General features: G+C 47.8%; 1 protein-coding gene across 5 annotated transcripts in view; it reads left to right on the plus strand.

Annotated features, from left to right (window-relative positions):
• The window catches only part of robo1 (roundabout, axon guidance receptor, homolog 1 (Drosophila)), a 768177-nt gene that overhangs the window by 732422 nt on the left and 22229 nt on the right, over positions 1-13526 (plus strand). For all 5 annotated transcript variants that reach the window (XM_087992440.1, XM_087992441.1, XM_087992443.1 and 2 more), the window contains 4 exons: positions 724-871; positions 4156-4407; positions 5646-6067; positions 11554-11706. In XM_087992440.1, the coding sequence (XP_087848566.1) occupies positions 724-871; positions 4156-4407; positions 5646-6067; positions 11554-11706 (975 nt within the window). The remainder of the gene's footprint in view (positions 1-723; positions 872-4155; positions 4408-5645; positions 6068-11553; positions 11707-13526) is intronic.

Below are 13526 nucleotides of genomic sequence, written 5' to 3' on the forward strand. Positions count from 1 at the left end.
ATTCAAGAGGTGGCTAGATATAGCAGTTTTGGGGGAATGGGGTCAAAGGTTATGGGGAGAGAGCAGGATGAGGCTATTAAGTTGGACGATCAGCCATGATCGTAATGAATGGCAGAGCAGTGACAAAGGGCCGAATGGCCTCCTCCTGCTCCTATCTTCTACGTTATGTTTCAGCATTTGCAGGGAAAGGAATTAGAGAGATTTTAGATTTAGATTTAGATCACACCCAGCATGGACTGGCTGGGCTGAATGGCCTTTCTGTGTGCTCTCTATCCAATGCAATCCTATTGTGATCTTATAGAGGTTTACAAAATTATGTGAGGCATGGATAGGGTAAATAGGCAAAGTCTTTTCCCTGGGGTCTGGGAGTCCAGAACTAGAGGGCATAGGTTTAGGGTGAGAGGGGAAAGATATAAAAGAGACCTAAGAGGCAACTTTTTCACGCGGAGGGTGGTATGGGTATGGAATGAGCTGCCAGAGGAAGTGATGGAGGCTGGTACAATTGCAACATTTAAGAAGCATTTGAATGGGTATATGAATAGGAAGGGTTTGGAGGGATATGGGCCGGGTGCTGGCAGGTGGAACTAGATTGGGTTGGGATATCTGGTCGGCATGGACGGGTTGGACTAAAGGGTCTGTTTCCGTGCTGTACATCTCTAAGACTCTATGACTCTGTGTATTCCCACTGACGATGACAAGCTATTTTCCTGCTGCTTTTTCCAGGGAGCCAGGGTCACAAGAAAAGTGTCCGGACTCCAAAGTTGCCCAAACAGGGGGGCATGAATTGGGCAGAACTTTTGCCACCACCTCCAGCTCACCCGCCACCCACAGCAGCCAATCCTGAGGAATACAGCATCAACAGAGATGAGAGGTATGGAGCCACCCCCCCGATTTCTAGATGGCACTCGAAGCTTTACCCTGCCCACTTGATTTGCCCAGAGAGTTTGGGCACCCAGCACCCATGGGTGCCATTTCTTCTGGCCTGGATACCTATTTACCCTGTGTCACTGTTGGCCTGTACCCACCAGAGAGTGCTGGAAGGGTAAGGCTGCAAAGCATAATCACATCAGACATCCCAGAGCTGAAACTGTGGGAAATAAAACCAAGAACTGCGGATGCTGAAAATCTGAAACAAAAGCAGGAACTGCTGGAGAAACCCAGCAAGTCTGGCAGCATTCTTCTGAAGTGGAGGTGCTGATGTTGGACTGGGGTGGGGGGGAAACGAAGTCAGAAGTCAGATGACAACAGGTTTTTTTTTATTAGATTACATTACAGTGTGGAAACAGGCCCTTCGGCCCAACAAGTCCACACCGACCCGCCGAAGCGCAACCCACCCATACCCCTACATTTACTCCTTACCTAACACTATGGGCAATTTAGCATGGCCAATTCACCTGACCTGCACATCTTTGGACTGTGGGAGGAAACCGGAGCACCCGGAGGAAACCCACGCAGACACGGGGAGAACGTGCAAACTCCAAACAGTCAGTCGCCTGAGGCGGGAATTGAACCCGGGTCTCACGTGCTGTGAGGCATGGTTATCGTCCAACTGGTTTATTTGAAATTGTAGAAATACAGAAGATAGAAGCAGGAGGAGGCCATTCGGCCTTCTTGGCCTGTTCCGCCATTCGTCATGATCATGGCTGATTGTCCAACTCAATAACCTCATCCTGCTTTCTCCCCATAACCTTTGATCCCATTCACCCCAAGTGCTCTATCTAGCCACCTCTCGAATACATTCAATGTTTTGGCATCAACTCCTTCCTGTGGTAATGAATCTCACGGGCTCCCCACTCTCTGGGTGAAGGAATGTCTCCTCATCTCCATCCCAAATGGTCTTCCCTGAATCTTCAGACTGTGACACACCCAGCATTGGGGACATCTTCCCTGCATCCACCCTGTCTAGTCCTGTTAGAATGTTATAGGTCTCTGTGAGAGCCACCCCTCACTCATCTGAACTCCAGCAAAAACAATCCTAACCTAGTCAACCCTTCCTCATACGTCAGTGCCCTCTGAAAGCCTGTGGTTTTAAACAAACCTGTTGGACTATAACCTGGTGTCGTGTAACTTCTGAGTTCATTCTTCTGAAGAATGTCCCTCTCGCCTAGAAATGTTAACTTTGTTTTTCTCTCCCCAGTGATGTTGCCAGACCCGGCGAGTTTCATCAGCACTTTCTGTCTTAATGCAAGCTCAATTCTAAATCTGTTTATGGACATTTTCAGAACTCAGGCTGTGATCTTGAAAATTCCTGGAACCCAGATCACTCATCGAGCTGTTGGATTGGTCGTCCTGATCAATGATCCAAAGAACGTCAGTTCAAACCCAGCAGGGAACAGTTCAATGTTACTGGAGGACTCAGCTGTCAGTGATGGTAACATGGAGCTGAGACACGCTCACGGAGAATCGAACCCTGGTTCAGTGACCACCTATAGAGAAGGAAATCTCCCACCCTTAGCTGGTCTGGCACCCTTATCCAACCATGACTGCCCTATCCCCAATATCCTTGATACCCTGACTGTTCAAGAATCTGTCTCTCTCAGCCTTAACAGCAGCACGGTGGCTCAGTGGTTAGCACTGCTGCCTCACAGCACCAGGGACTCAGGTTCAATTCCAGCCTCGGGCGACTGTATGTATGGAGTTTGCACATTCTCCCCGTGTCTGTGTGGGTTTCCTCCAGGTGCTCCAATTTCCTCCCACAGTCCAAAGATATGCAGATTAGGGTGGATTGGCTTGGGAAATTGCCCATAGTGTCCAAGGATGTGTAGACTAGGTGGGTTAGCCATGGGCATGCACGGTTAGAAGGATGAGGTGGGTTTGGGTGGAATACTTTCTGAAGGGTTGGTGTGGACTCAATGGGCCGAATGGCCTGCATCCACACGAGAGGGATTCTATGATCTTAAATACACACAAGGACTCTGCCCCCACAGCTCACTGTGACAAGGAGTTCCCAACATCCATCACCCTCTGAGAGAGAGGAAATCCATCCCTCCCTGCCTGCCTCATCTCACCAACTCAGCGCTCAAACTGGAATTGCAATAATTTCAATTCTAAGCTGCGTGTTTAAAACATTTATTCTCAGGATGTGGGTATCAGTGGCTCAGCCAGCACTCATTGCCTGTCCCTAATTACTCTTGAGAAGGTGGCAGTGAGCTGCCTTCTCACAATCCATGTGGTGTAGTCTCAAGGATAGATTTCCAGCTTTTGACCCAGCAACAGTGGAAGGAAATTTGAGATATTTCCAAGTCAGGTTAGCAAGGAGAGGAACCTGAGGGTGATGGTGTTCTCCTGTATCTGCTTTCCTTATCCTTCTCGGTGTTGGAGGTCATGGGTTTGGAAGGTGTTGTCTAAGGAGCCCTGTTAATGTGCACTGCATCTTGAAAATGGTACGCACTGTTGCCAACGTATGTTGATGGTGGAGGGTGTGAATGCTGAAGATGGTTAACGTTGAGCCAGTCAACTGGGCTACTTTGTCCTGGATGGTTTTGAGCTTCTTGAGTGTTGTTAGAGCTGCATTGGGATCTTGTGATCTTGCCAGATAATCCGATATTCAGACAATCAAATGCCAGATAATCAAGGTTCCTCTGTATTCCATCACACTCCTGACTTGTGCACTTTGACTGTAGACAGATTTTGGGGAGTCAGAAGGTGGGTTTCTCTCAATAGAATTCCCAGCTTCTAACCTGCCTTTGTAGCCACTTAATTTGTATGGCTTGGTCCAGTTGAGATTCTAGTCAATGGTAAACCCCCAGGATGTTGACAGTGCAGGATTCAGTGATGGCCATGAAACATCAAGGGACAATGGTGAGATTGTCTCTTATTGGAATGATCATTGCCTGGAGCTGATGTTGGTTGCCATTAACCACCCAAGCCTACATGTTCCTGCATGTAGACAGTGTCCCTTCAGTATCTGCGTAACTGTGAACATGATTGAATGCTATTTGTGTCATACCAAGCCTTTTAAATCCAGCAGATAGCTGTCAAACCAGGGACGGAAATGCCCCTTCAGCTGGAATTGGTCAGTGCTGGTGTCTTGTTGTTCACCCAATGCCTGTTTGTCTCAGCCTGGTGATTCGGAGTTACCTCAGAGTGAAACCCCGACATGGACAATTCAGCTCAGACCAGCTGCTTGACAGTTGCGTCTTTTTGCTTTCTCAGCTACGATGGCGATGGCCTGTGCCCGGTGCCTCCTTCCCGAATGTACCTGCAGCAGGATGAGCTGGAGGAGCAGGAGGATGATGAACGAGGCCCTACACCACCGGTCCGTGGGGCAGCCTCATCGCCAGCCGCTGTGTCATACAGCCATCAGTCCACTGCCACCCTCACACCCTCACCTCAGGAGGAGCTGATGCCCATGTTACAGGACAGTCAGGAAAACCTGGCTCTCATCCAGTCTGTGAGCGATCGCAGGTAAATACAACTCAACAACAGAGAACACCAGAGGGACTTACACACACAGACACACACACACTTTGCGCACATGCACTCACACACACATTTGCACACACACACACTCACATTCACATAGAATCACACACACAGACACACTCTCTCTCTCTCACACACACACACTCACACTCTCGCGCATATGCACACACACTCGCGCACATGCACTCACACACACATTTGCACATACACACACTCACATTCACATACAATCACACACACAGACACACTCTCTCTCTCTCACACACACTCACACTGTCTCTCACACACACACTCGCACACACATACACTTGCACAGACACACAGACTCAGACACACACACATACACACTCTCACACTCACACACACTCACATTCACACACAGACACACACTGTCTCTCTCACACACACACACTCACACTCTCTCTCTCACAGATACACACACATTCACACACTTTATTTCTCTCACACACACAGACGCATTCCCTCACACACATACACTCACATATACACCCACACAACCCCACACACACACACTCTCTCTCACAGACACACACACTCTCTCTCACACACACGTATACTCACACACACATACACTCACACACCTTCTCTCTATCTCTCACTCAAACAATCTCTCACACACACAGATGCACACTCTCTCACACACACTCAAACACACACACATGCATACTCAAACACAAACTCTCACACATGCACACTCTCTCTCTCACACACATACACACTTACACTCAGACACACGCTCACTCTCTCTCACATACATGCACATTCTCCACATATTCACACACCCTCTCTTTTTCACACAAACTCACACTCACACACACATACACACACCCACACTCTATTTCACACACATTCACACTCTCTCACACATGCAACTCTCTCTCTCACACACACACACTCGCACACACATACACACAATCCCACACACACTGACACCAAACAAATACACATGCACACACATACACACACAAACACACACACACCCAGCTTTTCATGTGTCTTCATCAATATTTGTGTTGCAACCAAGATCACAAGAAGTGATGGTCTGTTCATTATCACACTGCAGTTTGTTTGGGATCATGCTGTTTGCAATTTGGCAGCAATCACACTGACAAAGGGGCTGTAACGTGCTGTAACGTGCTTTGGGCTGTCCTGTGGAAAGCGCTATACAAATGCACTCATATCTGGTCTCCTTCCCCCAGGCGCAATCCGGTCAGCCCCCCTCCTCCACCAAGACCCGTCTCCCCCTCCCACACGTACGGCTACATCTCAGGGCCTCTGGTCTCTGACATGGACACAGACGCACCTGAGGAAGAGGAGGATGATGAGGGGGAGGAGGAAGTGGAAGTATCCAAGATGCACAGCTGCCGTCTGCTCCTTCACAGCCTGCAGCAAACCCCTGCCTCCAGCATGGGGGACCTGGAGAGCTCCGTCACTGGCTCCATGATCAATGGCTGGGGCTCAGCCTCTGAGGAGGACGCCAACTCATCCAGTGGGCGTTCCAGCGCTGTCAGCTCCTCTGACGGCTCCTTCTTCACCGACGCAGACTTTGCACACGCTGTGGCAGCAGCTGCTGAGTACGCCGGCCTCAAGGTTGCTCGACACCAGCTACACGATGCAGCAGGTATGTACAACAGAGCAACACAGGTATGTACTACACAGGGTTAGATACACAGCAACACAGGTATGTAAAACGCAGGGTTAGATGCACCGCAAAGCTCCCTCTACACTGTCCCCAACAAATACTCCCAGGACAAGGACAGCACAGGGTTAGATACGGAGTAAAGCTCTCTCTACACTGTCCCCATTAAACATTCCCAGGACAGGGACAGCATGGGGTTAGATACAGAGTAAAGCACTCTCTACACTGTCCCCATCAACACAGTCAGGTCTGGGATAGCACAGGGTTTGGCACAGAGTAAAGCTCCCTCTACACTTTCCCCATCAACACAGTCAGGACAGGGATAACACAGGGTTAGATACAGAGTAAAGCTCCCTCTGCACTGTTCCCATCAACACTCCCAGGACAGGGACAGCATGGGGTTAGATACAGAGTAAAACTTTCTCTACACTGTCCCCATCAACACAGCCAGGTTTGGGATAGCACAGGGTTTGGCACAGAGTAAAGCTCCCTCTACACTGTCCCCATCAACACAGCCAGGACAGGGACGGCACAAGGTTAGATACAGAGTAAAGCTCCCTCTGCACTGTTCCCATCAAACACTCCTAGGACGGGGACAACACAGGGTTAGCTACAGAGTAAAGTGCCCTCTACACTCTTCCCCTATTAAACACTCCCAGAACAGGGATAGCGTGCGTTTCGATACAGGGTAAGGCTCTCTCCCCTCAGTTCCCCCACTAAACACTCCCAGGACAGGGGCAGCCTGGGGTTTGATACAGAGTAAAGCTTCCTCTATACCGTCCCCATGAAACATTGACAGGCGAGTTGCATGAGATGAAATGCTATCTTGTGCTTTGGCGTATTTCTCTAAAGTTAAACTGTGAGGGTTGCTCTTTTTGTCAGTCGATTTGAATAAATTCAGTCACATCTCCAGCGTGGCCCTTGCTCCTGGACCTTGTACTGCAGGCTGGGTCGAGGTATCTACACAGTGCAGGGTTTAACGTTTAATGAGCAGAATTCACGTTTCACTCAAGGTAACTGCTTAATGAAGCTTTTACCCTCTTGTGATGTGCCCTAGGCATTGGTTTAATTTAACCTCATTAGTTTCATGATTGGTACTAAATATGCAAGGCTTTGATGAACCAATTAGAGACTAGGAATTCAACCTGGTGGAACTTGATTAGCTGTGAACTGACTGCATCTGATGAACGACTTGGTGGGAACTCTCTCTGCTTTTATGAATGTAATGGTTATTACTGAGATGGAATCAGAGCCGACACCAAAATTAATATCCAGAACACTTCAAATTGCATTAAGAATTAATACAGTGAGAAATAAAAGTCCTTGTAATCAGTTCCAGAATGTAAAATATTATTGTAGTGATGAATTTATATTGAACATTGAGGTTAATCATTTGTTCTCTATTTTGTTACTCTATATCGATCTTCTCAGAAGCAGGCTTTTGGCTTTGTGTTGAATGCTCTGCCAATGTTTCTTTTAAAAAACATTTGTTCTCAGGATGTGGGCATCTATGAGAAGGCTGGCATTTACTGCCCATTGCTAAAATAGGTGATGGGCAAATGGTTCTTCAATCAATGGCTCCTGACCATTCATTCTGAGATTGGGGACACATAAATTCAGACTTACCCAGAAGAGCTCTTCTTTATCTCGGGGGCAGCCCAGAGAACATTCCCTTTGCTGATTCCTGGGATAAAGGGAAGGTTGATTGGGTTGGTCCTGTGCCCATTCAGGGGAGCATCGAGCTGATTGAAACGTGTACAATCCTGGAGGAGGCTTGAGGGTGGATACTGCGAGGATGTTTTCACCCGTGGAAGGTAGCTAGAATTCAGGGCCACAGTTCAGAGGTGACGGGTCACATCCTGAACGTGGAGTCGATAACACGTGCAGCTAGACAAAGCACAACCGGTCAAGCAGCATCAGAAAGGCAGGAGAGCGATGGCTTGGGCAAGAGAAACATTGATTGTCCTGCTCTTCAGATGCTAATTGACCTGCTGTGCTTTGTCCTGCTCCATATTTTATCGACTCTGACTTTCCAGCATCTGCAGTCCTCCTATCTCCTCTTGAAGATGGAGACAAGGAAGAATTTTCTATCATAGGTTCATTTGTCTTTGGAATTTTTCTCCCTTGGGGCGATGGGTCATTGTTTTTATCTGAGGACTGGTCAGACAGGCTTTTGATCAATAAGGGAGTCTCAGGATTTTGGGGGGAGTTGAGTTGAGGCTATAGTTAGATCTGTCATGATTCTACTGTGTAGTGGAACAGACTGGAGAGGCAGAACGGCCTACTCCTGCTCCTAGTCAGGATCATGGAAGACTGCTTCAGTTTGCACAATACTCTGACTCCTTCTTCATCCTTCAGTGGAGAGGCCTTGTTGGTTCTGGGGAGGACGAGCTTGTTCACCAGGAAGGCCAATGCGCTCGCTGCTGATCCCACCACCCGCTCTCCTTCCATCACACATCACTGAACAGGGACTGAATGAGAATTCTAGGCCTTGGGTGGATTTTGGTGAGACCACATCTGGAACACTGTGTAATGTACTGGTCACTGTACTTACAGAACGATTCCAATGCACTGGAAGCAGTTCAGAGGAAGTTTACGAGACTAATCCCTGGAATGAGTGGATTTCCTCAGGAGGAAAGGCTAGACAGGCTGGGCATGTATCCCATGGTGTTTAGAGCAGTCGGAGGTGACCTAATTGAAACATCTAAGACCCTGATTTAACCAGATAAAGATGAAAGAATATTTACTCTTGTCGGAGAATCTAGAACCAGGGTAAAGAGTTCAAAAATAAGGAGTGTCCACTTAAAACGAAGATGATGAAACATTTTATTCTCTCAGGAGGTTATGAATCTTTGGAAGTCCCTTCCTCAAAAAGCAAAGGATGCAGAATCTAAATTATTTTTAGGGCAGAGGAGGTCGATTCTTGATTCCCAAGGGGATGAAAGATCACTGGGGACTAAGCAGAGATATTGAGTCGACGTTAAATCAGATCAGAAACATAGGGAAAAAAAGCAGCAAGAGTAGGCCATTCGGCCCTGCGAGCCTGCTCCACCATTCAGTATGATCCCGGCTGATCACCCAACTCAGTCCCCTGTTCCTGCGTTCTCCCCACACCCTGTGAACCTTTTAGCCCTGAGAACTATATCTAACTCCTCGTTGAGAACCTTCAATGTTTTGGTCCATATTGCTTTCTGTGGCAGAGCATTCCAAAGACTCACCACTCTCTGGGTGAAGGCATTTCTCCTCATTGCAGTCCACATGGCCTCCCCAGTATCACTGTGACCTCTGATTGAGGACTCCCTGATCTTCGGGAACATCCTTCCTGTGGGAACCCTGTGATCAGCCATGATAGTATTGAATAATGGAGCAGGCTTGAAGGGCCAAATGGCCGACTGCTGTTCCTTGTCTATATGTTGTCCTCTCCCCAGTTAGGGTGGCACTTAATAAAGATTTGTGTGAAGCTGGCAGCTGCCTGGCACAGATTCCTCTTAAAGGGGCAGGCTCTTCAACAGAGGCTCCTGTTAAAGGCGACTGTCTCTATCAGACCTCTGTTAAAGGGCCAATGTCTTTAATTCAGACTCCTCATTACAATTAAAATAAGTCCCTGAAGAATCGTTCCATGTCGAAGACTTGAGTCAGGATGTACCTTGAGAGGTTAGAACAGCATGGACTGAGCAAACTCATTGAAAACCTCTAGGAGGAAGAGGTTTTGTTTAGATTACTTACAGTGTCAGAGAGTGAAACAGCTTCATAAGCATGAGGCTCTAGGCAGAGAGAGATAGAGAGAGTATTGGGTCTCATCATAGAGAACAGCGAAAGAGGTGCCCTAAGGTCTGATGTAATGGGGGGGACAAGACGTATGGCAGTGCTGATCAGGTGTACCCTAGAACTCTGTGGGAAGCTAGGGAAGTGATTGCTGGGCCTCTTACTGAGACATTTGTATCATCGATAGTCATAGGTGAGGTGCTGGAAGACTGGAGGTTGGCTAACGTGGTACCACTGTTTAAGAAAGGTGGTAAGGACAAGCCAGGGAATTATAGACCAGTGAGCCTGACGTCAGTGGTGGGCAAGTTGTTGGAGGGAGTCCTGAGGGACAGGATGTTCATGTATTGGGAAAGGCAAGGGCTGATTAGAGATAGTCACCACGGTTTTGTGCATGGGAAATCATGTCTCACAAACTTGATTAAGTTTTTTGAAGAAGTAACAAAGAGTATTGATGAGGGCAGAGCAGTAGATGTGATCTATATGGACTTCAGTAAGACATTCAACAAGGTTTCCCATGGGAGACTGGTTAGCAAGGTTAGATCTCATGGAATACAGGGAGAAATTGGATACAGAACTGGTACAAAGGTAGAAGACAGAGGGTGGTGGTGGAGGGTTGTTTTTCAGACTGGAGGCCTGTGACCAGTGGAGTGCCACAAGGATCAGTGCTGGGCCCTCTACTTTTCATCATTTATACAAATGATTTGGATGTGAGCATATGAGGTACAGTTAGCAAGTTGGCAGATGACACCAAAATTGGAGGTGTAGTGGACAGCGAAGAAGGTTACCTCAGGTTACAACAGGATCTAGACCAGATGGGCCAATGGGCTGAGAAGTGGCAGATGGAGTTTAATTTAGATAAAGGTGAGGTGCTGCATTTTGGGAAAGCAAATCTTAGCAGAACTTATACACTTAATGGTAAGGTCCTGCGGAGTGTTGCTGAACAAAGACACCTTGGAGTGCAGGTTCATAACTCCTTGAAAGTGGAGTTGCAGGTAGATAGGATAGTGAAGAAGGCGTTTGGTATGCTTTCTTTTATTGGTCAGAGTATTGAGTATAGGAGTTGGGAGGTCATGTTTCTGCTGTACAGGACATTGGTTAGGCCACTGTTGGAATATTGCGTGCAGTTCTGGTCTCCTTCCTATCGGAAAGATGTTGTGAAACTTGAAAGAGTCCAGAAAGATTTACAGGGATGTTGCCAGGGTTGAAGGATTTGAGCTATAGGGAGAGGCTGAACAGGCTGGGGCTGTTTTCCCTGGAGCATCGGAGGCTGAGGGGTGACCTTATAGAGGTTTATAAAACCATGGGGGGAATGTATAGGATAAATAGACAAAGTCTTTTCCCTGGGGTGGGGAAGTCCAGAACTAGAGGGCATAGGTTTAGAGTGAGAGGGGAAAGATATAAAAGAGACAACTAAGGGGCAACTTTTTCATGCAGAGGGTGGTATGTGTATGGAATGAGCTGCCAGAGGATGTGGTGGAGGCTGGTACAATTGCAACATTGAAGAGGCATTTGGATGGGTATATGAATAGGAAGGGTTTAGAGAGTTATGGGCTGGGTGCTGGCAGGTGGGACTAGATTGGGTTGGGATATCTGGTTGGAATGGATGGGTTGGATCGAAGGGTCTGTTTCTGTACTGTACATCTCTTTGACTCTATTTCTACAGATTGTAAAACTCATTTTCCTTCTTTCCTCGTTTACTACAGGCCACCGACAGTTTCCCTCATCACATTGTCCTCGACCCACCAGCCCTTTCTCCACCGACAGTAATGCGAGTGCTGCTGTGATGCAGAAACCCCGACCAGTAAAGAAACTGAAACACCAAGCGGCACACGTGCGTCGCGAAATATTCACTGACGGTATGTGTGAGGCTGTGTAACATTGTTCTGGTCCATTGTGATTGTGTGAACATTAGGAGCAAATGGACCGTCCTCTTTGACACTGGGCCCTTCACAATCCCTCTCTCGGTCATGGTGAATGAGCTGACTTCTCCCAGAATCCTCTTCGGTTATCACTCACTACCACCCTCTGTAGAGGCAAGTTATTGTATTGGCCATGGGAATCCCAGGGAAATTACGTTTTTTTGAGAAACAACAGATGAGGTATTGAATTAATACTATTCCCTTTGGAAAATGAAGAGACATTTCAGCAAGGTCCAGGGTTTAATCCTGGTTAAGCACCTGGAACATCAACACTGGTTGGACAGCAGCAGCTGAGGCCCTCTAACTCATTATTCTGGGTTCATTAACGTCTTTCTCATCTTGTATTGTAGATCAGTCTCCACACATGTGGGCGTATGCCTTTGTGGGCATGTCTGTGTCTGTGTGTGGGTGTATGCCTTTGTGGGCATGTCTGTGTCTGTGTGTGGGCGTATGCCTTTGTTGGTATGTCTGTGTGGGTGTGTATTTGTGTGTTTGTGCATGAGGCAGAGCATGGAGTGTGCATGAGAGAGAGAGTGCATGTGCGAGAGAGATAGTGTGTGTTTGCATGAGTGCATGTGTGAGACACCATATATGTACATGTGAGAGAGAGAGAGAGAGAGAGAGCATGTCAATGTGTTAGAGAGAAAGTGTGGCGTGTATGTGTGTGTGTGTGTCTGAGAGAGCAGGAGTAGCCATATGGCCCTTTGAGCCTGCTCCACCATTCAATATGATCACGTCTGATCATCCAACTCAGGCCCCTGTTCCCACTTTCTCCCCCAGACCCTTTGATCCCTTTAGCCCTAAGAACTATATCTAACTCCTTCTTGAAAACATTCAATGTTTTGGCCTCTACCATTTTCTGTAGAAGAGAATTCCACAGGTTCTCCACTCTCTGGGTGAAGACATTTCTCCTCATTTCAGTCCTAAACTGCCTACCTTGTAACCTCAGACTGTGACCCCCCTGGTTTTGGACTCCCCGCTCATCAGGGTCATCCTTCCTGTTAACCCTGTTTAATCCTGTTAGAATGTTATAGGTTTCAATGAGATCCCCCTCGTTCTCCTAAATTCCAGCGAATATAGTTCAAACCACCCCCCCAACCATGGGGAACCTCATCAAACACCTTGCTAAAATCCATGCACACCACATCCATTGCTCCACCTTCATCAACATATTTTGTCACATCCTCAAAGAGGCGTCGTGGGAGCACGAGGCAGCATCAATACAGTCATCGATGTCGCGGAAGAACAGATGGAGGGTGGTTGAACAGTTCATCAACTTTACCAACACCTTTTACCCCAATCTCAAATTCACCTGGACCATCTCGGACACCTCCCTCCCCTTCCTGGATCTCTCCATCACCGTCTATGGCAACTGACTACCACGGACATATCCTACAAGCCCACCAACTCCCACAGCTACCTAGACTACACCTCCACTCACCCTACTTATTGTAAAAATGCGTTCCCTTATTCCCAGTTCCTCTGCTTACAATGCATCTGTTCCCAGGATGACCAATTCCACCTCAGAAAGTCCCAGAAGGCCTCCTTCTTCCACGATCTCAACTTCCCTTCCCATGTGGTTGACAAAGCCCTCCAACACATCTCCTCCACTTCCCACACCTCCCAACGCAACAAGGACAAAACCTGCCCCCCCCCCACCCCCACCCCTCCACCCCAGTCCTCACCTCCCACCCCACCAACCTCTACATACATCGCATCATCCTCTGCCATTTCCGTTACCTCCAAACGGACCCCAC

This window comes from Chiloscyllium plagiosum, unplaced genomic scaffold (genome assembly GCF_037043375.1).
Source record: "Chiloscyllium plagiosum isolate Xiang-an unplaced genomic scaffold, Cpla_swu_hap1 HiC_scaffold_12, whole genome shotgun sequence".
NCBI classification, from domain to species: Eukaryota; Metazoa; Chordata; class Chondrichthyes; order Orectolobiformes; family Hemiscylliidae; genus Chiloscyllium; species Chiloscyllium plagiosum.